At 34.3% G+C, this 25,958-nt stretch overlaps 4 protein-coding genes across 6 annotated transcripts; 2 read left to right on the plus strand and 2 right to left on the minus strand.

The window, feature by feature from the left end:
* The first annotated feature begins 1,213 nt into the window (after nucleotides 1-1,213).
* LOC121781986 (AT-hook motif nuclear-localized protein 9-like) lies at nucleotides 1,214-4,987 on the plus strand. The gene is made up of 5 exons (XM_042179682.1): nucleotides 1,214-2,378; nucleotides 2,989-3,056; nucleotides 3,346-3,477; nucleotides 4,212-4,373; nucleotides 4,450-4,987. Exons 1-5 carry the CDS (start codon nucleotides 1,862-1,864, stop codon nucleotides 4,678-4,680), a joined length of 1,110 nt encoding a protein of 369 aa, XP_042035616.1. The 5' UTR covers nucleotides 1,214-1,861; the 3' UTR covers nucleotides 4,681-4,987.
* A 566-nt stretch (nucleotides 4,988-5,553) lies between these two features.
* LOC121780622 (probable phospholipid hydroperoxide glutathione peroxidase) lies at nucleotides 5,554-7,457 on the minus strand. The gene is made up of 6 exons (XM_042178233.1): nucleotides 7,225-7,457; nucleotides 6,891-6,967; nucleotides 6,486-6,547; nucleotides 6,260-6,378; nucleotides 5,847-6,014; nucleotides 5,554-5,741 (listed from the first exon to the last, which is right to left on the minus strand). Exons 1-6 carry the CDS (start codon nucleotides 7,273-7,275, stop codon nucleotides 5,709-5,711), a joined length of 510 nt encoding a protein of 169 aa, XP_042034167.1. The 5' UTR covers nucleotides 7,276-7,457; the 3' UTR covers nucleotides 5,554-5,708.
* Nucleotides 7,458-19,937: 12,480 nt separating this feature from the next.
* LOC121780631 (glutathione S-transferase T1-like) lies at nucleotides 19,938-21,835 on the plus strand. Its single transcript, XM_042178246.1, has 7 exons — nucleotides 19,938-20,131; nucleotides 20,202-20,275; nucleotides 20,386-20,446; nucleotides 20,610-20,663; nucleotides 20,808-20,887; nucleotides 21,133-21,335; nucleotides 21,425-21,835. Exons 1-7 carry the CDS (start codon nucleotides 19,944-19,946, stop codon nucleotides 21,599-21,601), a joined length of 837 nt encoding a protein of 278 aa, XP_042034180.1. The 5' UTR covers nucleotides 19,938-19,943; the 3' UTR covers nucleotides 21,602-21,835.
* Nucleotides 21,836-22,439: 604 nt separating this feature from the next.
* LOC121781253 (MND1-interacting protein 1-like) lies at nucleotides 22,440-25,755 on the minus strand. Of its 3 annotated transcripts, XM_042178991.1 has the most exons (4): nucleotides 25,482-25,755; nucleotides 24,064-25,381; nucleotides 23,894-23,972; nucleotides 23,257-23,368 (listed from the first exon to the last, which is right to left on the minus strand). In XM_042178991.1, the coding sequence occupies exons 2-4, from the start codon at nucleotides 25,312-25,314 to the stop codon at nucleotides 23,340-23,342; spliced, it is 1,359 nt and encodes a 452-aa protein (XP_042034925.1). In that variant the 5' UTR covers nucleotides 25,315-25,381; nucleotides 25,482-25,755; the 3' UTR covers nucleotides 23,257-23,339. The 3 variants fall into 3 exon arrangements, with proteins under 3 accessions (XP_042034924.1, XP_042034923.1, XP_042034925.1); XM_042178990.1 differs by lacking the exon at nucleotides 23,894-23,972 and having other exon boundaries at nucleotides 22,440-23,368; nucleotides 24,064-25,378; XM_042178989.1 differs by lacking the exon at nucleotides 23,894-23,972 and having other exon boundaries at nucleotides 22,440-23,368.
* Nucleotides 25,756-25,958: the final 203 nt, after the last annotated feature.

Consider the following 25,958-nt stretch of genomic DNA (forward strand, 5'->3'; position numbering starts at 1 on the left):
AAAAAATGTAAAAAAATATTTCTCTAGAACTTACATAAAATTACATGCAGGATCAACCAAGTTATTTAAATAATTAGAATCTTCATTAAATCTAAAAACCGTAACATCCTTATTTAGAGTATACTTCATCCTTATTTTTTTAGTAATATATATAAACTCAAAATCGTCGACATAGAGAACCGCTATGACGAGAGAGTCACGTGACATGAAACTCATGATAATTACTAAAATAATCATTTCTCCACTTATAAAAAAATATTCCTCAACCAAATTATATACTTATAACATTATAAATAAATCCGGTTGCTTATTTAATGCATAGTATTAAAAGCAAATTTAGTTTATTGGGTTTTTATACATCCGAATCAAATTAAAAAAAATAAATTTACCAAAAGTTTGAATCAAATTGAATCGAATCCAAAACAGATAGTATAATAAAATTTTCAATTTTAATTTAGTTTAGATTAGTCATTATTATTTTGCCTACCCCTACTCATCACTCATCGGTACTATTTCTATTTTTCCGTGCTGTCTTACTATTTCTTAGATAAGTACAATTGCATAAAATATGCAAGACCTTATACAAAATTTAATGCAACCTAACAATATCTGAGGATATAGTAGTACTAGTTCTTTTACTTTAATTAAGGAAATTTCGTTATGTTTATGGAATATAACATTTTCGGTAAATAATTTAAGGATTTTCTATTAAAACTAAATAATATTCTCATTTTTTTATAATCTTAATTTGTCCATTAAAATTAGAATCTTTAATTTTTCTTTCTTAAGTATCTTATAATTATCCTGAGTAGAAGGAGCAGTAGAATATAAATAAGCGATAAGTATAAGAATTTATTTAGCACAACCATATGATGTCGTACGCAGACAGTCACATGAGAACAAAATTAAAATTGATGGAATTAAATATTTTTCCTCCCAAATCCACCTACAAAAAGGGCCTGAACTATGGTCCATGGCCTGATTTCATAGCAGGAAAAACATTGATGCAAGGAATCTGGTCAAAGACTGATGAATATGAAAAAAGAAATAATTGAACATACTTTCTGAGAAGAAGAAGATGGTAGTAGTAATAGAGTAGTACAGTTGCAACTTGTGCTTGTATGATAATGACATCTTGGTACTTAGGTGCACCCAACTGTACTCCAATGGGTTTATGAGTCTGAAAACTTACACCCCCCTTCAAACCACATTCAATTACTCTCTTTCTTTTTTCTTTCTTTTTTGGAAAAATCTTTTCTTGAATTGTAGTCAAGGAGTCATAGTACCTTTAATTCAAAAGCTCTTAATTTTTCTATTCATGATCACTTTTGTCTTTACCCTCCCTCCTCTTTCTCAAAACTTCTTTGCCCCTCTCTCCTTCTCTCTCTTGGACATTCTAAATCTAGGGTTTCATTTATTGTCTCCTCTTCATTTATGTGGGTACAGTGGGGAATTCTGAGCTGAGTGTTTGAGGAGCTGGTGGGTATGGAATCTCCTCTACATTTTCTAGAATGAGCTTCGACGTGTGTGTTCTGTATGTAAAAATTCAATCTTTTGAGTTCCCTTTTCTTTGTATTGCAGCAATTTTGTAGCTTGAGTGTAAAGTAGTGGGATTTGTGTTGGTTTGGTTGCTTAGTTTCCGTGATTCATGGAAAACCCATGTTAAAGGCTCGGCCTTTTTTAGGTTTGTGTTACAATTATGAGCTCTAGTGTATGTTCTTCATTTTCTGTTAGGATTTTGTGTGATCTCTTTGGCTGCGTTGGTTTCAGATTTGTTGAGTTAGTGTATTAGAAGCAGTGCTTTCACTGCGGAGTTCTTGAAATTTTGGATCATTTAGTTTAAATTTGGCCTATTAAATTCATGGATGGGAGAGATGGGATGGCATTACAAGGGTCAGCATCATACTACCTCCACAGAGGGGGAATTGGTGGATCTGGTGGTTCAGGGCCTGGCCACACTGTTCATGGCGGTGGCGGTGGAGGTGGCGGTGGTGGCTCCGCTTCTGCTCAGCCCGGCTTAATGAACTCTTCCCCTGCTTTCAAGAATCTTGCAAACTCCGGCATTCAGGGGCAGCCCAATGCAGGGGGTGGTGGTCCTGCTGTTGCTGCGAGTGGTTCATCATTCCGTGTTGAGAACCCATCACAGCATTTTTCTCCCGGCAGAGGCATTACGGTTGCATTACCGGGTGGGGAGCTGGTGCAGAAGAAGAAGAGGGGTAGGCCGAGGAAGTATGCCCCCGATGGAGCTAACATGGGCTTAGGATTATCCCCCATGTCTGCACCTAAGCCTTCTTCCACTTTGGTGGTCAGCCCTGGGGAAAAGGCTAGACGAGGCCGACCTCCCGGGACTGGATGGAAGCAGAAGCTTGCTCCCCTTGGTAATGTTTTGTTCATGTTGATTACTTCATTATTTTATTCTATGGACTGTAGTTCCTTTCTCATTACCTTTTTTCGATTGCAACCTGTACAGATATTAATGTTGTGATATAATTAGAAGAGTAAATAGAAGATATTGTGGATTCAAGTTTGTTGTTTGTTCTCCAACCTTATGTTTTTGTTTTTTGCGTTCCAAAATACTGTATTGTATGTCTGTTAAATTCAATTTAATGTAGATGTTCGGTCTGCTTCAAATGTTCTATTAAATATCCAAAGGTTGTATTCCATGATTTTTGTGTTGATGTTCCATGATTTTTGTTTTCTGTGATTTATAGAAAGTGGCCTTAATAGATGTACCAATCTCATGATTATGGTGCCTCATTTTCACTATTTTTGCATTTCCAGAAATGCTATATATTATTGATGATGCATCTATTACCCCTTTCATTTCGACCCTGACCCTAAAATAATTCTGCTCCATGTGTTACCTGGATATCAATATGAATTCTTGGTTGTACACTTGTACTCAATAATATATATCCAGAAGTGTACTTATGTTCCCTTTCATCTTGTATAGTGTCTTGCCGATCTTAAGGTTTTTTCTTTCAACAGGTGAATGGATGAACAACTCAGCTGGATTAGCCTTTACACCTCATGTCTTGCATGTCGGTGTTGGTGAGGTATATTTCATCTCGAATTTCTCTAATAATTTCTGCTCTGGCCATCACAAAATACGCTTTGGACTCTGATTAAATACTGTGGTAAATGTTTCTCTTTTTGGATCTTATCCAGTTCGATACATAGTGATGTGACTGTGAAATCTCTTTGATACTCTTTCCATCTTAGAGTTGTACCCTTCCTTATTTAAAAAAGTGCGGTGTTTTGTTTCTGCGCCATGGTTAAACTGATACAAAAGTACATTTTATGTTAATCATATTACATGTCATGATTGGATGCTCTTCCTAACAGGATGTTGCAGAAAAAATTCTGGCATTTGCACAACAGAGGCCAAGAGCTCTATGCATTATGTCTGCTAACGGATCAGTTTCTGCAGTTACACTCCGCCAACCTACAACTTCTAATAGCACCGTTACCTATGAGGTTTGAAGCACCTGTGATCAGTTCATTAGTTACATTCAGTAATCCTGGCTCTGCATCTTAAATACCTTGACTTGTAGTGTTATTGTTGTTGATGATGAATTACAGATATTACACTAAATTCTTTTTCTTACTAATGCTCTTAAAGTATCATATTTGATAGAAATAGTTAAAAATTTACTGCATTGATATTTCTTTAATAGCCAACCTTATTCTGAATGGCATTTGACCAAATTGAGTCCAATGGTAGCTGAGAGTTTTTCCTTCTGCTCTGCCTGTGAAAGATATCGTAGTTTTGTATGATTGATTGTTTTATTGATGAACTACATTCTAACATGCTTTGCGAATTTGGATTTTTATGTAGACCCATTCTGCTAGTGTATGTGTTAGTCCAAGTTCTCGTTGTTTATTTTGTCAAATGTTGTACATGATTCATAAGAGCTGGTTTTGTATGAGCAACGGATCAATAAACGTGTTCCATGGATCTTGCACTTAAACAATTTAGGCGTTGAACTCCAAATATCCTGCAGAAAATTGTGATAATCTAAGCTATTCTGACAGTCGACTCACTGTATCTGGCCTGATAGATATTGACCTGAACACTTTCCGAAATATCTTTGTTTGTCTTTCCCCCAATCGTCTTCATGAGCTTTCCTCGAAATCACTGTTTTTCCAGCTCATACGAGATCTTTGCTTGACGTCTACAAGGAGCTAATTTAGCTTGTCATTTATTTCAGGGCCGTTTCGAGATACTTTGCTTATCGGGGTCATACTTGGTTGCTGAAAGTGGTGGTCCTCGCAATCGTACTGGTGGAATAAGCATTTCAGTTTGCAGTCCCGACGGACATATCATTGGGGGTGCGATAGGTGGTAGACTCGTAGCAGCAAACCCAGTACAGGTATAGCCCATGCTTCCACTGGCAAATTCCCAACTTTTTTCTGTAATAACCGCTAACTTAAACTTATCACATGCAGGTAGTCGCATGCAGTTTCGTTTATGGTGGAACTAAGCCAAAAGGCAAGGTCGAGTCGGCTGCTGAAGATGACAAACATCTGGTAGAGAAATCTGCAGAGAAGTCCTTGACCCCAATAACTGCGGCTTCTACTCAAAGCTATACACCTAACACCGGAACAAGTGTTTGGCCGCCAGTTGCTCGGGCAGAAGTAAAAAATTCCCAGACGGATATTGACCTGATGCGCGGATGAGATGGATAACAATAAGCACATGTAAATTTTTCTGTATATATGTGTTGTTGTAAATGAAGCGCGCGAGGGACGGGCCAGCCAGCTAGTTTCGTGCTAACTAGTGTTATCTTTAGGGTTTAGTAGGAATATGGATGGAGAAATTGGAAGTAAAAAAAGGATGGATTGACATATTTATAGGTTGTGTTGTTTTATCTAGTAAAATTGGTGGGATTTGTTTCTTGTTGTGGCCATTGTTGTAGCTATAAACCTAATTGTAGTTGTAGACACTGCATTTAACTTGATTTGTTCGACCTAGGAGTTCATTGCATATCCTGACACTTTACCATTTCTTGTTTAAATTATACTCCTCTGGTCCTATTAAATATCTCATATTTTTTCTTAATTGGATGGATCTCAATAAATGTCCCTTTTCATTTTTCCTGCTTTTAGTAGATCTTACATTCCACTAATGCATTTATTTACAAGTATTATAAACTTTACGTGTAAAAGGAAAACTCATGCTCTATTAACTTTTTCCATCTACTTTCCTTCATGAAATAAGACAATTTCTTAATATTCGTCTCGGTAAAATATGAGACATCTATTGGGGACCCGAGAGAATATTTGTTGCGAAGTTATGAATTGAAAAAACATACTCCATATGGAGGATATTGTTTCTCTGTAGATGTAACTATTCAAAAAGAAACTAAATTTTAACATAATATGATTTTTTTCTATTTTGTCAAAAAAAAATATATCCAAAATGTTTTTTCTGAAATGCCCATACATCCATTTCACCGTGTAGGCCAATATACACAATTTTAATATCTATCATCCTCACATCAGACAGGCCAAAAATCATCCTATGATATAAAAAAAGTAGAGCAAGTCAAATATCTTAAAATATTGAGCTTATTCATATAAAACGAGTTACATACAGAAATTTGGAAAGCTTACAGACAGAACATCACACGAAAATTCAAAGGGTAGAGGTGTTCTTAGTCACATAATCTATTACTAGCTCGTCGACAAACATATGCGCTACAACACTATGCTTTCTCCAGGAGCTTCTTGATATCCTTCTGCAAGAAGAACAAGAGCAAGAGACTTTTAGCTATCTATCATCATAGCAGAATAGGTTCAACTCACGACAATTTCTCTCTCAATCGAGGCGTCACTATATTTACCTCTATGCTTAGAGGACTTGTGGTGGGAGCATAGCGATTAACAACCTGACCATCCTTGTCAACTAGGAACTTGGCGAAGTTCCACTTGATACCGTCCCCAAACATGCTGCCTTTGGCTGACTTCAAGAACTTGTATATCGGGGCAGCATTGGAACCATTCACGTCAACCTTCATCAATAAAAAAGGAATGATTTTGTTCCAATGAAAGAACTAGTCGTGTGGACAAAAACAAATACTAGTAGTACTTATTATCAATAATCACCAGCAAAATCATCAATTGATGCTGTTACAAAATCAGTTTTCATTACCATTTTCTATAGAAGAAAAAAGCAAGTAATATTCATGTGGCAGGCTAGTCTGAGCAAATGGTTCACTTGACCATGTATGAAGAGTTTGTTAATAGTAGATTTGACCTTGTCAAATACAGGATACTCGGCCTTGAAATGAGTGCAGACGAATTCCTGAATTTCTTCATTAGTACCAGGCTCTTGTGAACCAAACTGGTTGCATGGAAATGCCAGTATCTCCAATCCTGACCAAGAAATGACTCGATATTTTGATAAACTTTCTGGCTTCAAGAACCATTAAAAAAAAAACAAGTGCACTAAACAGGACAGAAATATGTAAACTGAATCACACCTTGATCCTTGTATTTCTGATATAACTGTGTCAGCTCAGTGTAATTGGAATTGGTAAGACCACTGCAGCAGGCAAGCAAAATAAAATTATCCACATTTTCCTTCTAAAGAAGAATACAGAACAAAGGTACAGCCTTGACATACACTAAAAAAAAACTATGTATTTCTATAGTTCTACTTTTACACATCCAAAAAGACTTGCTACAGGCAGCAGCCTGGCACACGACAAGAAGTCCAAATGTATGATCTATTTCACCTTATCCCAGAATCATTTTAAAATACAGACAACATAAAACTTTCAAACTGGAGCCACCATATTCAATGTCAAACTATCACCTCAAATCAACAAAAGCAGTTCCCACTTCATAATCAGACATGAATTTTAGAATATTAAACAAATTTATACCATTGTGATGCAACATTGACAATCAGAAGCACTTTGCCCTTGTATGCATTCAGATTGATATCATCACCCTTAGCATCCTGAAACCAGCAATTTTTTGGTAAAGATTGCATTTGAATGTTTAGAATAACAAATTAAGAGAGGACTTTGAGAATAAAACCCAAACATGAATTCCACCGAATTCCCCAAACCAATCCATAACAGTTTTACTAAAAAATTCAGATGCCACAGATAAAAATCAGATGCTTACAACAAAAAATCCTGAGTAATTATAAATCGAGCAAAGGGAGCAACACCAACAAACTATGAGAAGAAGTTGAGATAAGTGAAAAAGAACCTTAACAGTGAAATCATGGATCGACTGAGGTTGGTTTGATTGAGTTGCCATTGGCGCTGCTGTTAAAACCGATTAAAAATTAGGCGAACGAAGCCTGAGGATTAAGCGGTGTCGAGAAAAGGGTTGGAATATGGCTATATATAGATATTTTTGGATGGAAAGGAAAAGGACAAAATGATTTTTGAGTGAAAGTGATAGAGAAGTCGCAATTTCCTACGATTTCTTCTTCTCAAAGAAATTTGATAATCACCTTCTTTGACATTTCTAGTCATAAGGGTAGAATCTTGATGAGGTATTGGTAATGATTCTTACGAACTGAGCATACAAAGGCATTTTTGTTGTACCGTGAACAATGTTAGATTCAACGATGTAGCAATTAGATACTCCCTCCGTCACAGCTAAAATGACATATTCCTTGGCCGGCGTGAGATTTTAGGAGTTATGAGTTAATGTGTTTAATTGGAGAGAGAAAATGTGAGTGTAAGTATTAAAATAGAGAGGGAATGAAAGATGAATAATTGAATATGAGTGAGAAAAAGTGGTTGGGTATATTAATTAGAGAGAGAAAGTTTTCAAAAAAGAAAATGTGTCATCTTAATTGGGATAAACTAAAAAGGAAAACGTGTCATCTTAAGTGGGACAGAGGGAGTACATGAAGTCCACCTTCAATGCGAGAAACATGTTTGTCGTCAGTGGTGTGTTGCACACATAATTAACTTGGTTGTGGTCTTGTGGAGGACGGATTGAAACAGATAGAAACGTCAGTGATATAAGTTAGAGAAGCCGCAAAATGGATAAAGGGTTAATCAGTTAGGTCTAACTCAAGGATATAGTCAATGTATGTAAGATTGATACAAAAAAAATCTTTTGTATGGATGTGACAACTAGGTGGAACTCGACCTATGCTAGAGGCGGCATTGCCATATAAGTCGGCTATTAGAGCATCCACAGTGTTGCACTTGCAGAAGAGCACTGCCGTGCCGATGGCAAAAGCACGAGCAATCGACGTGGCATGCTTTGGTTGGCCGTTGGTTTATCATTTTTTTAAAACAATTCGAAAAAAACTGAAAAATTCAGATTTAATAATAAAAATATTTTCCCACTTCAGAATAAAATATATCCATTTTTCCACACTTTTAATATATTTTTTCATTATTTTTATCAAAAAATTCACACTTTCATCTATAAATACCCCTCATTTCAACACAAAAAATCACACTACACCAAACAACTCTCTCAATCTCAATTTTTAGGATTTTAATCATGTAATTTTTATTTTTAGGATTTTAATTATGTAATTTTAAATTTTTTAGTAATTTGTAATAGTATTTCGGGTATTTTGAATACATTTCAATATGTGTAATTTTTTTAGTAATTGAAGTATTTAAATTGAATAATAGAATGGTAGGACCCTTGAGCATGCTCTTTCAGAAGAGCATGGATGTGGGTGTTGTGTGGGTCCGGGCCCACATCTGTGCTCTTGGCAAGAGCATGGATGTGGATGCTCTTAAGCTGTTCGATAGCGTCACTCCCTAGTCTGGCCTGAGACAAATGATACACCATGATCTCACAATTAGCATACCTGGAAAACTAGATTGGAATTGAAGTGAGAAGGATGTGTGGTTTCCTACAGAAGTTTTATGATCTGATTCATCTCGTCTCCAGCGCCACGCATGTTACATTACATTCATTTTTTATGAATATTTGTGGCATTTTTACTATCACTAAAAGCCCGGAGGATGATCATTGATAAGACTCGTTTCATGCATGTATTATGTGAAAAAACTATACCATTTTCTATAATCTAACGTGCAAATGTGAGCCAGATGTGTATACAGTCCGCCACAATCAGAAACTGAACGGATCAACTGGGCGGACAGACGGACCAAGGAGAAGGAGTCAATTCGCTGCGCCAACGGATCAATTTAGAATATATGTAAGCAGCTGGAGCACCCGCATAGGAAATAGAATATATGGAAGCAGCTGGAGCACCCGCATAGGAAATAGAGTGTAACATAAAAAAAGATCCCAAAAGGCTAAGGGGCAGGAAAGACTTTTCAAAAGGACAGTTGCCTTAGGGATCAAGACCCCACGCCTTCCTACAAATGAAAATAGGAAGGAGGAAGGAGGAGCACTCATCATAGATTCCACACCTATGTTCAATGACTTTGGCATCATCATTAAGTGGTTGGTCATTCAAATATTATTAGGCTGTTCAACAATATTTGGCACACTTAATTCTTGAGGAAATGAGGGAAGAAGGTTAAACCCTTATTTCATTAATGACCGCATTACGATTGTTAGAACTCTCACTGATCTCACCATTCTCAAAGAATCATATACTTCCAGTTTCCACAATTCTCATGCTATCATTAGGACAATAATTACCCTATGGATTTTTCTGTTAACTCATTAAGTAACCACTAAATGTCTAAAATCCCATTTCTTTTCTTGCGAAGAGTATACTCTAGTTTCTGCTGAACAACCCCAAACATGAAGGTGCTGCAAACTGGGCTTGCTACCTGTCCAAAGTTCATAAGGGAGTTTTTGGTACAACCTTACTAGAAACCAGATTTAATACATAAATAGCGGTTCTGAGAGCATAAATTCACAACGATATGGGTAAGGTAGAATTATCATACTTCTAACCATTTCCATGAGAGTTCGGTTTCGTCTCTCAGCAACACCATTCTGCCGAGGCGTACCAGACATAGTGTATTCAGCACAAATGCGATGCTTTTCTAAGTATTTGGCAAAAGGTCCAGATAATTGACCAATTTTAGTGGTACGACCATAACATTCACCATCTCTATATCGAACAATTTTCACCTTTCAATTTAATTGCCTTTCAACCTCAGTCACAAAATGTTAAAGTGTTTCTGTTGCCTGAGATCTTTCATGCAATAAATAAATATATTCATAATGCAAAAAAAAACATCAATAAAGGTGATATACTTTTCTCCACCAAAATTCAAGATATCAAAAGGTCCACAAATATTTGTTATGTATAATTTCAAGGAGCTCAGGCTTCTTGTGGTATTTTTCTTACTATGTTTTGTTTGTTTACCTTTAATACAAACCACATAAACCGTAAAGTTTGTAAAGTCTAAAGTTCAAAAGAATATATCCTTCACAAGCCTCTTAATTCTTTCACTGGAAATACGACTAGTTTCTTATGCCATAAGAACGATAAATTCAAAAGAATATTACCCTTTAGACGCTCCTTTAGTTGAGTATGAGATGTACTCCTTTCATGCTCCTCTAGTCTTTGCACATCCTGGACCAATATATTAATCAATTCATAAAAGTACACTTATCTTTTATAGTGTTATAATGAATTGAGAATGGTCCATATTGAGGAGGTAAGAAGGTTAGGAAGAATTAGATAAGGAAACCCCCGTCCACTGATAATCCTAACTTTCCCAGCTTGAAAGTGTTATTCATGTACATCACATGCTCGTACATGGTCCAAGAACCATCATATTGCATGCTCATGAGATCCTTCATAAGTTTTCCTGCAAGAGACTTATATGCAGTTGTGAAGCGATCCTCAACATTCTGCAAACATTCTTTTGCAATATCATTCGTTGAGAGACTTTATCTGCAACGAACATTCTAATGAACTGTAAACCTAATCCTGTTAGATTTTTTTAAAGTAAATATTTGGGCTCCTAAATTAAATTAAGTCCAATGTTTAAATACAACTTATGGCTTTGGGCCAAGATAACCAAAAGTCCAACAAATAAATAAAATTACACCTCTTGGGCTATTCATCTAATGAGTCCAAACAATTTAATTGTTTGAGATAGTTTTTGAGCCCAATCCTCTCCTCTCTTCTTTCTTCCTCACGTGAATTCCACTCCAGATGCAGCACCTTCAATGATGGTGCACCTTCAATGATGCAGCACCTTCAATCTTCCAACTTCCATCCCACTCGGCGGCCATTACCTTTTTCCCAAGCATTATGGACAATCAGCTAAACTACTTTGATCATAAGATCATTGGGTTATCATTCAAAAGTATTCGGTCCAAGTCCATTACTCCTTGAGTGAACTCAAGTTTCTCTTTCCATTAAGAGAAGTTAGTTCCATTAAGTTGGGGAACGTTTGAGGTAAACATACTAGTAGAAAAAAATGCTTGATATTATAGGAGCAAATAAAAGAATGAATGCTCACATATAAAAGCTTTGAATAATAACACGAACATTAATTTGAAAACCCATATCATGAGGCAATTATGAAAACTCCTTTGGGTAGTCTTCATACAATAATAAACATCACGATTTTAATGGTCATATCTTAGTTTAATAATTGAGTAGTAATAATTTATTTTAACCTTTGGGTAATCGACACCAATTTATATTATTAACTCCATTGGTGCTCATTATATCGCAAAGACTATTTCCTTTGGGAATCTAGACTTTTTATGACAAACGAACTATATGTAGATAATGAATATACTTTATAATCATAACAAGCATGATGATTAATTGCATACACAGATTTTCATAAACTTGATTATAAACTTTTCTTATTTTACCTCACTTTGGTGATTGCAAAATAAACGTAATATAATCAAGAGTATATTGATTAATGATTTAAACAGATTTTCACAGTACTAATTTGATTATAAACATTTTTCTTATTTTACCTCACTTTGGTGATTGCAAAATAACCGTACTATAATAAAAAGACACACCCTTAAAACATGAATTGAATCATTTAATCATTCATTCCATATCATATAAACTCAATTCACATGAGATAATTCAATTCAACAGCAATTCTAAAAAATACGTGCACAATTATGTATACAAAATTACAAACTTAATTCATCAACTAAAAATAAACACAATTAATATACCCAAATCAATTCCATATAAATAGAATCAATTTAAAAACAATGTGATTCAAACATGGAAAACATTGATTCACGGTAGTGAGCATATAATATAAATTGACAATTCATCAACTAAAAATATCCAAAACATAATGCGCGTGCATAACAAGATTCAAAACACACACTTAATGTATACCATATTCTCTCGGATCTATGGCATCAAATAACCATCATTCAATTTAATAGCAATTTTTAATTGATAAAGCAATTAATCAATACAATTCACAAACAAATTATGCGAATAAAATTAATTACCAATTCAATCATCCTACTGCCTTGATAGTCGTACAGGAACAATAATCCATAACGACAGAATAATCAATGCATAATTGTTCAATTAGGCATCTGAATTCATTCATTAAAGTCACGTAATACATGAATTGAATCACTAAAAACTGAATTCAAAATACGCTGACCATATTAACAAAATAACCGATTCAATTCGTACTAATTTATCAAAAAAAAATTCAAAAAATTATGGTTTTCAATCATATGAAAATACATGAGTTCTCAACCATGCTCTGATACCACATGTTGGAAATTATTTATCATCATATATTCAAGAATGCATAATTGAATATAAATACAACAAGATCTTTGAACGTCATGTATTTCACATAAAACCATAAACATACTAGGATCGAAATATACCTTGACGATCCATAGCGGAAGCGATTGAGGAAGGAGGAGACGGTTTCCTTGAACTCTTTTTGGCGTAGTGCCGCAGCTCCAACTCCAAGGATTTGTTTATCATCACCACATTTTATTTATAGGCAGAGAGAGAAGACAAACCCTAATTATCAAATATTAATGTCATTTCCATCAAAGTAGCTATTAAAATAATTAATATAGACGTTTTTTATTGAATAAGAATATAATCTTCCAATTGATACTAGTAATTGGTCACAATCAATTCTAATCAAATCATAATAATATGTACGAAAGTTTCTTTCCTTAATAGCCAAGGAATGAAATATTCATTCCATAAAGACTATGTAATCAATCGACACATATATAAATCCAATTCATTCCTTATAATTGGAGAAATATAATATGATTATTTAATTAATTGATAAGTGACAATAATTAAGTGGTAGTCAATTAATTAGGGTAAAATGTGTCTTATACCAGATATATGTATTATACTAAAACTCAATTCTATTAAGGATTCTATCACATGTCACATATGTGAGACACAAAACTTACACGAACAACACCACCTACCCAACTGACGAATAGATCGACTGATGTATGATTTCTTAGCAAAGGTTCATGTACCACTCTCTCTATTGTTAATGAAGATGAAGATGGTGCAGATGATAACTCTGAGTTAACTATATACTTTACGGAGAAGTAATACAAGATGAAATCCACTAAACTTGAGCATTTTGACATGAAATTAAAGCACAACAATTTATGTGAAAAAATTGAAGGCAATAATATACACATACAAAATGAGCATTGCAACTTTGTTTTGAACAAAGCCGATACAACCAATTCATCGGAACCTTATTACACTACCAATTTGGACAGAGCCAATATGAATCAAATCAATTCGATCAAAGCCAAGAAGGGATGGTGTGCTTAGAAAGTGATGACAGGGGGCAGAGATAAGGCAACAGTTGCAATTCCAAATTTCAATAGTTTATAGAGTATATTTAATTGAACATTTGGAAAATTCATTTCACATTCATCTTGATCTAGATCGAGACACCAAATGATATTAGAATTAAAAAATTTGATTGATCTTATATTTCATTGAGTATTAAGTTTCTGATTAATTATGCAATGAAGTAGTCTATTAATTTTAGCTTTAATTGAATAATTATGAATTTCGGTTAAGCATTTAATAAATTTTGCAAATATCAATTTATTTAATGGATTTCAAGTTATTTATTATTGTCTGTTTAAATTTCACTTAAGAAAATATATTTTTCATTGTGTATTTTTAATGCTGAAAAACTATTACATCCAAAAAATTGAATTACTTTTATATGCACGCATAGTATGCTATAATTGTTTGCATAAAGACTACCATTAAATATCATATAGTTTAAAATAAGTGAAACTCAAATTCTCCATGCAGTTAATTAGTAATAATAGAATTTTAACACTATCATATATATACTCCCTCATGTAAATATAAAAATGATATTTTCTCTCTCTATTTAACACAAAAAAACCTCCTAAAATCATGTGCAGTCCCACAAGTGTGACATCTTTTGTGGGACGGAGGAAGTATTTATATTTCAACTTTAAAATTAATTATACTTCGTATTAAACAATTCAAATAACAATATTATAAAATACCACTACTAATAAATAAAAGAGAAGAACAAACGAAAGGAAATCAAATACTACTATAAAAGAACAAAAAGGTACATAACATATATGATATTGTTTATTACTCCATTTCATAGTAAAGGAGTGTGAAAGAAAATAAAATGGTTATGCATTGCAATGTGACATTAATACTATTATAAAAGAACAAAAAGGGTGTTACATATTCTATTAAATAATCCTTTTATTATTTTCTATTTATGCTTGAGAAGCAATAATATAAAGTGAATCAGAACTAAATTCACTATTTTTTTTTTGTACAAGTAATCACGTTATAGCCATTATTAGTACTCCCTCCGTCTAATTATAAATGAATCACTTTCCTTTTCGAATGTTTTGAATGTTCAAGTGAACCATTTCCATTTTAAGGAAAAAAAAATTATTTCTTACTTTATTCATCCACCTTCTATATTCTTTTCATTCCTCTATTTTTATCTTTCTTTTACTCTACTTTCTCCAAATTAGTTCTTAGCTATCAATTCTTTAAATTTTTTACCAAAAGAAGTGGCTCACCTTAGGACGATGGAGTAATAGATTTCGCATGCTTGGTTTCCAACACAAAATGCGGAAACTTTAATTATGGTAGTAAAAATTTACTACTATGAAATTACGCTTTTATCATTCTTCAACTGCGAGCTGTAAATAAGCATGCACAAACCGAACCGGCCTGGCAGTTTGGAACAGCCGGTTCATGAACCGGAACCGGGATCGGAACCGGCGGATCGAACCAGCTGGCGGTTCGGTGGTTCAAGTGGGCTGGTTCAGGTTCGGAAAAATGATGAACCGTAACCGGCGGTTCGCCGGTTTGAACCGGCGGTTCAACCGAATTAAAAAATATATTTATAAAAATTGATTTTTATATTTAAAATAATTTTTACAAATAAATGAATACAAGAAATTCATAATAGCCCATATATATTTGATGGGCTTGCGAATTTATGAAACCATTCAGGTTGTTTCTCTGTTTTATGTTTCACTTTCGATGTGGAACAAAATCATTCTTGGTTGTTTCTCTTTTATAGAGACATCCTTAAATGTTTTATGTTTCACTTTCGATGTGGGACAAAATATATTGAAGTATTTTCTTTTATAACTACATGTAGGGATGTCTATGCAGCCCGCAACCCGTGGGCTGACCCGAATAACCCGCCAAATTTATAGGGTTAGGGTTTAAAATTTCTAGCCTGATAAAATTACAACCCGATTAGCCCGCACCCGATTAACCCGCAATCCGTTAGGGTCAGACCCGAAAACCCGATGGGCTGGCCCGAAAACCCGATAAAATTTCTATTGTTCTATTTGTTTGACTCCTAATTGGACAATTTCATTGATTATTTTTATAATATAGATAACTAAAAAATAACATTCAATTTTATATTAAACATATAAATTATATATTAAATTTTTATTAATATAATAATAAATAAATAAATTAGAAACTTCTAATTCATTAATAAATATTTAAATTTGTAAAACATGTTTTAAAACATGCTTTAAAATATTTAAATTTATGTTTTATTTTACACAAATCTCAAATATTAGTATTTGATCATGTTTGTGTTTGAGTTTAAGTATATATCTCAAATTTATCATAATTAAATATTTATATTTTATAAATATAACTAATTTTCGTCATTATTTATTGGATTGATCCCATGTTAATTTTATAGGTAGCAACCCGATTAACCCGCTGGGCCAGCCCGAAACCCGAGCGTTTAGGGTTAGGGTTGAACTTTTAAAACCCGAAAAAATCTCAACCCGATTAGCCCGCACCCGATTGACCCGCAACCCGAGTAGGGTTGGCCGGCCCGATTGACATTTACATGTTTAGAGCATTCATTCATCTTTTTCCAATGTGGGATACAAAACTTTCTTTTATCTTATACTTTTCTTCATGTTTTGTATAATATATATAAATAAAATTATTATTCAAATATATTCTTGATTGATAAAAATAAAGAATTATTGAGAAATATGATTTGTATATAGAAAATATTTATTTGTATAATAACTATTGTTAGGTTTATACAATTTGTATAATAATTATTCTTTTAATGTGTATAATATTATTTATTAGTTAACATATACATAAATTTATAAACATAAGCAAATCATTAATGATAAATAACTAATGAATAATAGTTTATGTAATAATATTTGTTATTAATTTATAATAATAGAAGATAGAGTATTAATATATACGAAGAATGATGTACGATCTATCATATACTTATAAATAATGACTTTTATCACACATTAAAAGAAAGAGTAACACATCCAAGAATGTGTAACTATAAAAAAGAATAATCCAATACACTCTCTTCCAATTTAAATGCTCAAGTCCAATATTAAGTATTGATATTTTAAAAATCAAAAGGTTTAACTTTAAGTAGTGTTTATAAATAAAATGTAATCATTATAAGTTGTAATTTTTAGTCTTATTGAAATTTATTATCAATAAAATTGTAATTTTCACCTTATTGTTTGAAATTTGTTTAAGCACATTTTATACATAATAAAGACTAAAAAGACAAAAAAAATTACTCCGTACTTAAAGTTGGATTTGATTTTTAAAATGACAATACTTGGATGAGAGTATATTGGATTTGATTTAATTTGGAACAGAGTATATTGAATTATTCTCTTTTATAGTTACACATTCTTGGATGTGTTACTTTTTCTTTCAATTTGGGATAAAAGTCATTATTTGTAAGTTTATAATAGATCGTCCATCATTCTTCGTCTATATTAATACTCTATCTTCTATTATTATAATTTAACAACAAATATTATTACATAAACTATTATTCATTAGTTCTTTATCATTAATGATTTGTTTATGTTTATAAATTTATGTATATGTTAACTAATAAATAATATTATACACGTTGAAAGAATAATTCTTATACAAATTGTATAAACCTAACAATAATTATTATACAAATAAATATTTTCTATATACAAATCATATTTCTCAATAATTATTTATTTTTATCAATCAAGAATATATTTGAATAATAATTTTGTTTATATATATCATACAAAACATGAAGAAAAGTAGAAGACAAAAGAAAGTTTTGTATCACACATTGGAAAAAGATGAATGAATGATCTAAACATGTAGTTATAAAAGAATATACTTCAACATATTTTGTCCCACATCAAAAGTGAAACATAAAACATTCAAGCATGTCTCTATAAAGAGAAACAACCAAGAATGATTTTGTCCCACATCGAAAGTGAAACATAAAACATTCAATGATGTCTCTATAAAAGAGAAACAACCAAGAATGATTTTGTCCTACATCGAAAGTGAAACATAAAACATTTAAGGATGTCTCTGTAAAAGAGAAACAACCAAGAATGGTTTCATAAATTCGCAAGCCCATCAAATATATATGGGCTATTATGAATTTCTTGTATTCATTTATTTGTAAAAATTGTTTTTAATATAAAAATCAATTTTATAAATATTTTTTTTAATTTTGGTTGTACCGCCTAACCGGCCTGGAACCGGCGGTTCAGGCAAAAAACCGGCGGTTTTGAACCGCCTCGTGAACCGGAACTGCCGGGACCCTTGGCGGGCCGGTTCTGGTTCATGCATATGATGAACAGTGAACCGCCGGTTCATGAACCGGAACCGGCGGTTCGGAACCGTTGTGCATGCCTAGCAGTAAACCATACAAAATTATTATTGGTGATGTGAATAAAAATTCAATAATCCAGAAAAAAGAGAAAAAAATAGTAATTAACAATTGTGATAATACGTGGGGTCGTGGGGACAACTGAATTTTAATCCGGTGATATATTAGCCATTCAAATAAGTGCATCAACTGATATATGAGGATTAAATGAATACATATTAGGAGTAGTATTAATCAATGCGTTAAAATCAATTAGGAAAACCACTATAAATTATGTCGGTTTGTCTGCCACTAAGTTGATGAAAAAGGTGTGAAAGTGTGAACCCAGTTCTGAAAATTTCATATATACTTCTAACATCAATTGTTTTCATTAACTAATGATTCATGTATAATTATATATTCACATAAAATAGTTATGTAATTCTCCTGTCCCAATTAAGTTTTAAACACAAAAAATTAAGTTTTAAACACAAAAATCAAGAAATTGTGTTAAAAAATAGGAGAGAAGAATAATAGAAGAGTAGAGAGAATAAAGTAAATGATGAAATATAGTAAGAGTGATTTGATGTTTTATTTTTTTTGTTAAAAAAAGAAATGACTCAAGTTAGTTTAGAAATATCCCAAAAAGAAATTACTCAATTTAGTTGGGATGGAAGGAGTGTATATATTTTATGCATAATAGTAGTAGTAGTATATATTTAATCATACTATTATATTTTATAATTTATCAAATTTAAATATTTTTGTATAAGAATAATACATTCATCCCTTTATTATTTTCATCTAAGTTCGATCAAAATAAGTCTTTATATAATTATAGTAAAATTTCTTATTAAATGTGGTGAGCTCCATTTCCTATCAACATAGTTCAATTACTTTTTTCTCAAAAAATTCGATTTTTATATAGGATATAAGTATATTTGAACTTCTTACAATGGTCTAAAGACTAAAAGGCATTTGGTTGAGTGGTTATAAAAGTGTCTCATGGATCTCGTCTTCAAATCACCTAAATTGCAAAACTTGATATATTTTGTAAAAAAATAAAAAAATAAATTGAGTGAACTAGTTGAAATGCTTGCTGCTTTCATGGCCGGTTTTCTCAAATTCAAAATACCTTGATATTCAATCGGTTCGGTTGGGTTGGGTGGTTTTTAAAACGGAGATGTAGATGTGAAAGAATTAATAGGATAGGTACATTATTAAACATTATTTGCCGTCAATAACACAATAGGATAGGATAGGATAGATACATTAATCATTATGTGTTAGAGTATCCATAATGGCATTAGGCTTAGCCATAGTAGCCTCAACTCCTCCGGCTACAACATCAGCACTTAAAAACTCTTCCTGCCACATCATCAGGACAAGTAACTGGACAAGCAATAGACTAGCAATAGGTTAGCCACAATAAACAAAATTATAAAAACAAATAATTAACAATCACACAAAATACGGAATTAAATTTACGACACTGATACAGAAAAATTCAATAATAATATTTAAAATTAAAAAAGTACATTAATTAAAAAAATTACATTCATTTAAAAAAATACATAAAAAAACTACATAATTAAAAAAAACTAACGCCGTGCAAATCGCGTATATATAGTGTTTCGAAAATTAAATAAATAAATAAAAAATGAGTTGGCCGATCGCTCGCCGATCGAGAGCCTGCAATGGCGGCCAGCGCCCGAAAATCAGCGTGCGCTCGTCGAATTGCCGCTCGCCGCCTGCAATGGTTCGGTTAGCCGGTCCGCTCGCCGCAATTGTGGATGCTCTTATACAATAATAATATAGGCGGCCCCCACCCACCTCCACCAGCGGCAACTTTTACCCATGACGATGATAAGGTTCAAATTTGAAAGAATCTCGATACTCTCAACTCAACTCAACTCAACTCAACTCCTGCATATATTTCTCAATCCGTCTCTGTTTCTGAGAAAAAAAGGGCGAAGCAAAATGGAGCTCAAAGTCTACTGTGATCGGATGTCCCAGCCATCACGAGCAATTCTCATCTTCTGCAAGTAAGATTTCCCTTATTCTTCACTGTCGCACACATTGTCTGTTTATGATTCTTATGTGTTGTTTTTCTAGGGAAAATAATGCAGAATTTGAGGAGGTTACGGTCGAGATCGGTAAGGGCCAACACCGCACCCCTGAATTTGCAGGTTAATTAATTACGTGTCTCTAAATTTTTTTCTTCATAAATATGTCATGATAATCAGCTGATTTGGTGTTTTTAATTGGGGGTTTTGGTCTTTTGTTTCACAAATTACAGAAGTGAATCCTATGAAACAAGTTCCAGCTGTCATCCATGGTGATTTCAAGCTTTTTGAGAGGTACTTGATCATTAATTTTTTTTATACAATTTTATGCAAATGTTATTCCTGGTTCCGTTTAAGTTTAGCTCAGTTAGATGCTAATCTCTTTAATGTGAACCCTAATGAATGTTAATTTAATCTTATTATTCGAAATTGTTACTCACTTTTTTGTTTACTGCAGCCATGCCATACTTATTTATCTGGCTTCAACAATTCCTGGGGTTGCTGATCACTGGTATGTTCTGCTTCTCTGCTTGCACCCATTCTCTTTCTCAGAATTTCCCTTTCAGGATCAGCTTATGTTATCTACTTCATTATCGTTTGTATCGTTGCTTATGTTATATCTACGAAACAATGTGTGACATAACTCGCGGTGCAGGTACCCAGCTGATGTACGCGAGAGAGCAAAGGTCCATTCGGTGCTGGATTGGCACCACACGAATTTGCGCCGTGGCTCAGGTGATGTGTACATCTACATCTAGAGATATTATTAATCTAATTTAAAGTAGTTTTGTTGGTCAGTGAACACTATGATAGGAGTTGCGTAAAAGCAGGAAAGGCATGGTTGTGGTAGTCCTAATATCATTTGTATCGTTGTTCAACTGTGTTCCGATCCACCATATCCTCTTAAGCGTTTGTACTGTAAAGCCATGGATGGTCCTATAGTACTCCATAAAGCTTAACTTTTGTGTTAATTCTTTCAGTTGGATATCTCTTGAATACCGTCTTTGCAGTAGCGTTTGGCATGCCTGGGGACCCGAAAGCAGCAGCTGAAGGTGAAAAGCTTCTTTCGGCATCTCTTGCAAGAATTGAGTCATTCTGGCTTCAAGGAGGACCATTTTTGCTTGGGAATTCAAAGCCAACAATTGCTGATCTAGCTTTAGCTTGTGAAGTCACACAACTTGAGGTAAGTCTATGCCCTGCTTTCAAATTTGATGAGAAAATAGTCGTTTAGATGAGATGATATCTGACTTGCTTTCCCCAATGCGGATTCAGGTTGCAGATGAGAAGGACCAAGACCGTATTCTGAAACCCCACACGAAAATCGTGAAGTGGATCGAGGTTGTGAAGAGCGCAACCGCCCCTCATTTTGAGGAAATTCATGCAGCAATCCGTTCAGCCAGAGAGCCCCTAAAGAAACTGAAGGCCCAGGCAGGTCACAAATCGGAGTGAAGCGTTCCATTTCCATATGTGTGAGGTAACAATAAATAAGGGAAAGTGCTGAACATCTCCATCACTTGATCTACTTTACATGTGTGATATCAACTCTTATCTTATCTGCTACTTATAGTAGCAGAAAAATCTCAAGATTACTAGGTACAGATTGACAATATAAAAAAACTCTTAAGATCTTGTACTTTATTTAACACTTAATCTCACTGAGAGTTCCAAGTCAATATTATACTACACCAGTCCCATCAATTAGCTAAGATAAACAAACTTTGGACTGATAATACAACTTTTTACGATAGATTCTCCAAACTATTTAGGATGCACGAAAGATTTTCTATGACTATTGATCCACACAGATTATACACATTTTAGGGGTTAGTTTTAGCTTGATTTGATTGAATATTCCATGATTTTAGTATGTTTTTGTCTAAATATCTATCAATTGGTTGGTATGATTTTAGTATGAGTCCATCTTCTAATCTAGCCTTCAGTATAGGAGTGGTTCACACAATTATTAATAGTAGTATTTGGTAAAATAAACCAGAGTAATAATAAAGGCTAACCATGGGTCAAAAATAACTTATTCTTATAAAATAGGAGTATGAAATAAGATTTTATATAATTCAAGCATCTCAAAACATGCTCCTCTCTCTTAGTCTAAGCTAGTAAGTATTGATTTAGTAATTTCTTTGTTGTTGATTGCCTCAATGTAGCTTCTTGGCTCACTGTAATTTACCTTCTTAGCAGTCAATAAGGTAAAGACTTTGCCCATAAAAAAATAAAATAAAATAATGTATAGACTAAAATTCAAAATTGGATGTTTATATTAACTCAAAAATACTTTTTTAGTACTACACATGAAGTCAATAGTTTATGATTCCAAACAATATAAATCGGCCCAGTTTTAACTATTCTAACAAAAATTAATGATTAAATAAATTTTGGCCAAATTATTTTTATAAAATAAATTGCATTCAAATTATAAATAAATCAGAAAATCCACCGATTCCAATTCCATTACCTAAATTTTGCAAATTCTTTCTATAAGAAATCGCCATGGCTAACACCAATATCCATATCTTCCACATTTAGCCAACGAAGATGCAAAATCTGTTTCTATGTATTAGCTGCTTATTGCAAAGATCAGAATAGCCTTCTTCCCACAGAAAGTAGGAGAGTATCATGTAGCAAATGCACAAGCCGCATATGACTATGCTATTTATACACGTATATCCATGCTGGTTTCTGGCAACGAACCAGTAAAGCTAAAAACTAAAGACACGTATACCACCTTCGGATCTTGTACTGTACCTACGAGCTTGCACCAAAAACTTGAATCCTTTCTTCAATCGGAATCCCACAATATGCACATGTATCTTTACCTTTCTTTCCATAGTTTCCGTTACAGTTTGCACAGATCACCTGATGAGTGCAAGGAAGAAAAACAACAGAAACTTCATGTCTCGTGCAAATCACGCATACCCTATCACATCTGACCTTCTTTTTTGAACAGTCTTGCAGTATATAAGCTTCTGTCCAAAAATCATTTTCCACCTCTGTTAACTGTGCCGACTCTTTAAGGCGATCACATTCTTGCTCAAGGCGCTGGAGATCATCTTTGTGGCGCTGGAAATTTATCTTTTTCTTTCGGCGCAGATCCTCAAGCCTTGTTTTGTTATTAGCCTTAGAAGCTTCTTTAAGGTGCCGCTCATTCTCCAGCTGTGTGAAAACTAGTTCTTTAGCCTGCTGCTCCTGCCTCCACTTTGCCTTTAATATGGAAGTTCAAATACACATAATTAGTAAGCCCAAGTTTACTGTTAATGGGGTAATGAGCTACAGCTCTCCAGGTAAGAGAAAATAAATAGCAACTCATTCGGAAAAGGGCTTTCGTTAAACAAGTTATCTACCCACATACTTGAATGTGGTATAGCATAACCACGACGTAGAGCAGATTGAATTTAGCATAAAATGCAATCTAATGTAAGATGCATAACCGTGATGGCTCATAAATGTTCTCAAAATAGGCACCAACGGTCCTTATCCCAATGCGTCCAATGCCAAACTGCAGTCTGCAGTTACATACTACTATGAGCAGATGACATTATGTCTGCACACATTGTCACATGTATGCATGCTTATATGTTACTAATATTTCTCAATGGATATACGTGATCAAATCATTACATTCGGACATTATAAAGCATCATCTATTGTCATGTTCAAGCATGTTGAAGGAAATTAAATGCCTGAACAAATTTGCCTGTATAGGTACATCCAAAATAAAAGATACACCTTTAATAAATAGACCAAAGGAATGCCTTTGTACGTGAAGGCCTTCATAAGCACTCGCAGACAACAAGATGATTCCAACCTAATAGTTATGCAAATATTTATATACCGGTCACATAAAAGGATCGCAGAGTAAAGTAATTTGTATGAACAGCTCTTTTCAGTACACATACCTCAGTTTCCTTTGTGGCTGCCTCGACCTGAGCCAGTTCCTCCTGTAACTCTGAGATCTTCTGTTTCGCTGCGGCAATATCTTCCTGCATCTTAGTTTTCTGCTTCTCCCATGCCAGAAGCCTCTTAAGGCACCTTTTCTCCCTCTTCTCTACTTCCAAACAGGATGAGACCGATTCAGATGCGCTTAGTTTAGATGCTTCCATCTCTGCTCTAATTTCTGCATTTTTTGTCTCAAGCTTCTTAACAAGACCATTTAGATCATCTACTTGATCATTAGCCATCTTTACAGCATTCTCCATGTCAGTGACCTTTTCCAGGGTAGTATCATCAAGCGTTTTCCTGCCCTTTTTCAGGCGCCGAGTCTCCTCTCTCTCCATTCTCAACTTCCTCAGTTCAGTGAAATCACAACTGAGCTTTTTTGCAGCTTGGATCGCCTTCTGGTGAGCCCACTCTTTACGTTCCTTCACCTGTTTCTTTAAGTACGTAATCTGATAGACCAAAATAAGGATGATGAAATCTTGTTCATCCAATGGTACTTGTCCAGTGTTCTTCTCATCACAATTGAAGTTCCGAAACTTACTCACTGCCGAGTTAACCACATCTTGAGTCTTGGCACACTGGGGCTCGACACTGTTCCCATCTGGAACTGCAGCCGCCGTACCACACCCACCAGATAAAGAACCAGGACAGGCTTGTGATTGGCTCTGAAACCGCTTCGGAATTCCCCCAAATCCTGCAGCAAACATCATAACGTCCCTCTTCAACATGCACTTCATTAACGGACTGAGGTTAAATCTCTTTGGACACTCAATCTCTCTCTGCAAAGCTATTTCCATTGCACTTGCATTACCAACAAGGACAACACTCATCAGTATACTCCACAATGCATCATCCTTGGTCAGATGGGGCTTTTCTCGTTGCAAGAAAGAAACCAATCCCATAAGCGAATACTCCCGCAGCTGCCTCAAGTCTGTAAACGAAGGCACCGGATCCCCCGAAATCCAATTAATGCAGCCACTATGCAGATAAGCCAAAGAATTGCGCAAAATGTTATTCAAAACATCCATTTCACCATAACAATGCCCATTCCTTAAGATTGCATTGAGTGCCTCCTCCTCAACATAACCAAATTCAACAAGCTTATTTATCGCCAGATTATACAAAAACTCCAAACTCGTGAGCAGCAACTCCTCTAACTGTTCCTCTGTAAGGTGCCACCAACCCTTATCCTCAAACACAGAACTCGACATTGGTGCATTCAAATTACTGATGTGTTTGTCTCTTACAATCGATCAAATTAACAAGAAATTCAAGCTGCTGAAATGAAAATGAAGAATGAATAAGTAATCAGCTACACTAATAGACGTAAAGAGACGAGGGCATAAGAAAAAAAGATGAGGGAAAATCGGAAGGTTACCGACAAATTGATGATTCCGGCGATCAATTAGCGTGTTTGAGATTTCTTGATTGGCGGTAAGCTTTAGGAGAATGCCCTGACAGAAAGTTACCGATAAAATGATGATTCCGGCGATCAAAATTGGAGTGTTTGAGATTTCTTGAATGGCGGTTGTGGTGGAGAACTGGAGAATATGCACAATACAGTAAGCTTTAGGAGCAGCTGCCAAAATGGGTGGGCTTTTGCCGGATACGGGTCTGGATCCGAATGAGACGAGCTCGGGATGGGTTGAAAACCGTCGAATTGCCACCGTGATGCAAGTGTAGTTTGGTCACCACAGCATCGACACACAAAATATACGTTGTTGGCGGGAAGCAACATTTTTCATTGCAAATTATTGTGTTAATTTTTTAATCATTTTGTAAATAGTGACTACAAAAATAGTCCTTCGATTATGGTTTATCTCTTCCCTGGACTTTAAAAATATCGTCAGACATC

Source organism: Salvia splendens, chromosome 20 (genome assembly GCF_004379255.2).
Source record: "Salvia splendens isolate huo1 chromosome 20, SspV2, whole genome shotgun sequence".
NCBI classification, from domain to species: Eukaryota; Viridiplantae; Streptophyta; class Magnoliopsida; order Lamiales; family Lamiaceae; genus Salvia; species Salvia splendens.

What these genes read in the sequence shown, in the direction of transcription:
- LOC121781986 (XM_042179682.1), top strand. Translation starts at nt 1,862, where the DNA reads ATGGATGGGAGAGATGGGATGGCATTACAAGGGTCAGCATCATACTAC. An exon ending in GCAGAAGCTTGCTCCCCTTG is followed by an intron (nt 2,379 to 2,988) that starts GTAATGTTTTGT and finishes TTCTTTCAACAG; the next exon opens with GTGAATGGATGAACAACTCA. An exon ending in TAGCAGCAAACCCAGTACAG is followed by an intron (nt 4,374 to 4,449) that starts GTATAGCCCATG and finishes TATCACATGCAG; the next exon opens with GTAGTCGCATGCAGTTTCGT.
- LOC121780622 (XM_042178233.1), bottom strand. Translation starts at nt 7,275, where the DNA reads ATGGCAACTCAATCAAACCAACCTCAGTCGATCCATGATTTCACTGTT. An exon ending in TCAGAAATACAAGGATCAAG is followed by an intron (nt 6,379 to 6,485) that starts GTGTGATTCAGT and finishes TTTCTTGGTCAG; the next exon opens with GATTGGAGATACTGGCATTT. An exon ending in AGTATCCTGTATTTGACAAG is followed by an intron (nt 6,015 to 6,259) that starts GTCAAATCTACT and finishes TTATTGATGAAG; the next exon opens with GTTGACGTGAATGGTTCCAA.
- LOC121780631 (XM_042178246.1), top strand. Translation starts at nt 19,944, where the DNA reads ATGACGATGATAAGGTTCAAATTTGAAAGAATCTCGATACTCTCAACT. An exon ending in CCGCACCCCTGAATTTGCAG is followed by an intron (nt 20,276 to 20,385) that starts GTTAATTAATTA and finishes CACAAATTACAG; the next exon opens with AAGTGAATCCTATGAAACAA. An exon ending in GATTTCAAGCTTTTTGAGAG is followed by an intron (nt 20,447 to 20,609) that starts GTACTTGATCAT and finishes TGTTTACTGCAG; the next exon opens with CCATGCCATACTTATTTATC.
- LOC121781253 (XM_042178990.1), bottom strand. Translation starts at nt 25,314, where the DNA reads ATGTCGAGTTCTGTGTTTGAGGATAAGGGTTGGTGGCACCTTACAGAG. An exon ending in CAGCCACAAAGGAAACTGAG is followed by an intron (nt 23,369 to 24,063) that starts GTATGTGTACTG and finishes TCCATATTAAAG; the next exon opens with GCAAAGTGGAGGCAGGAGCA.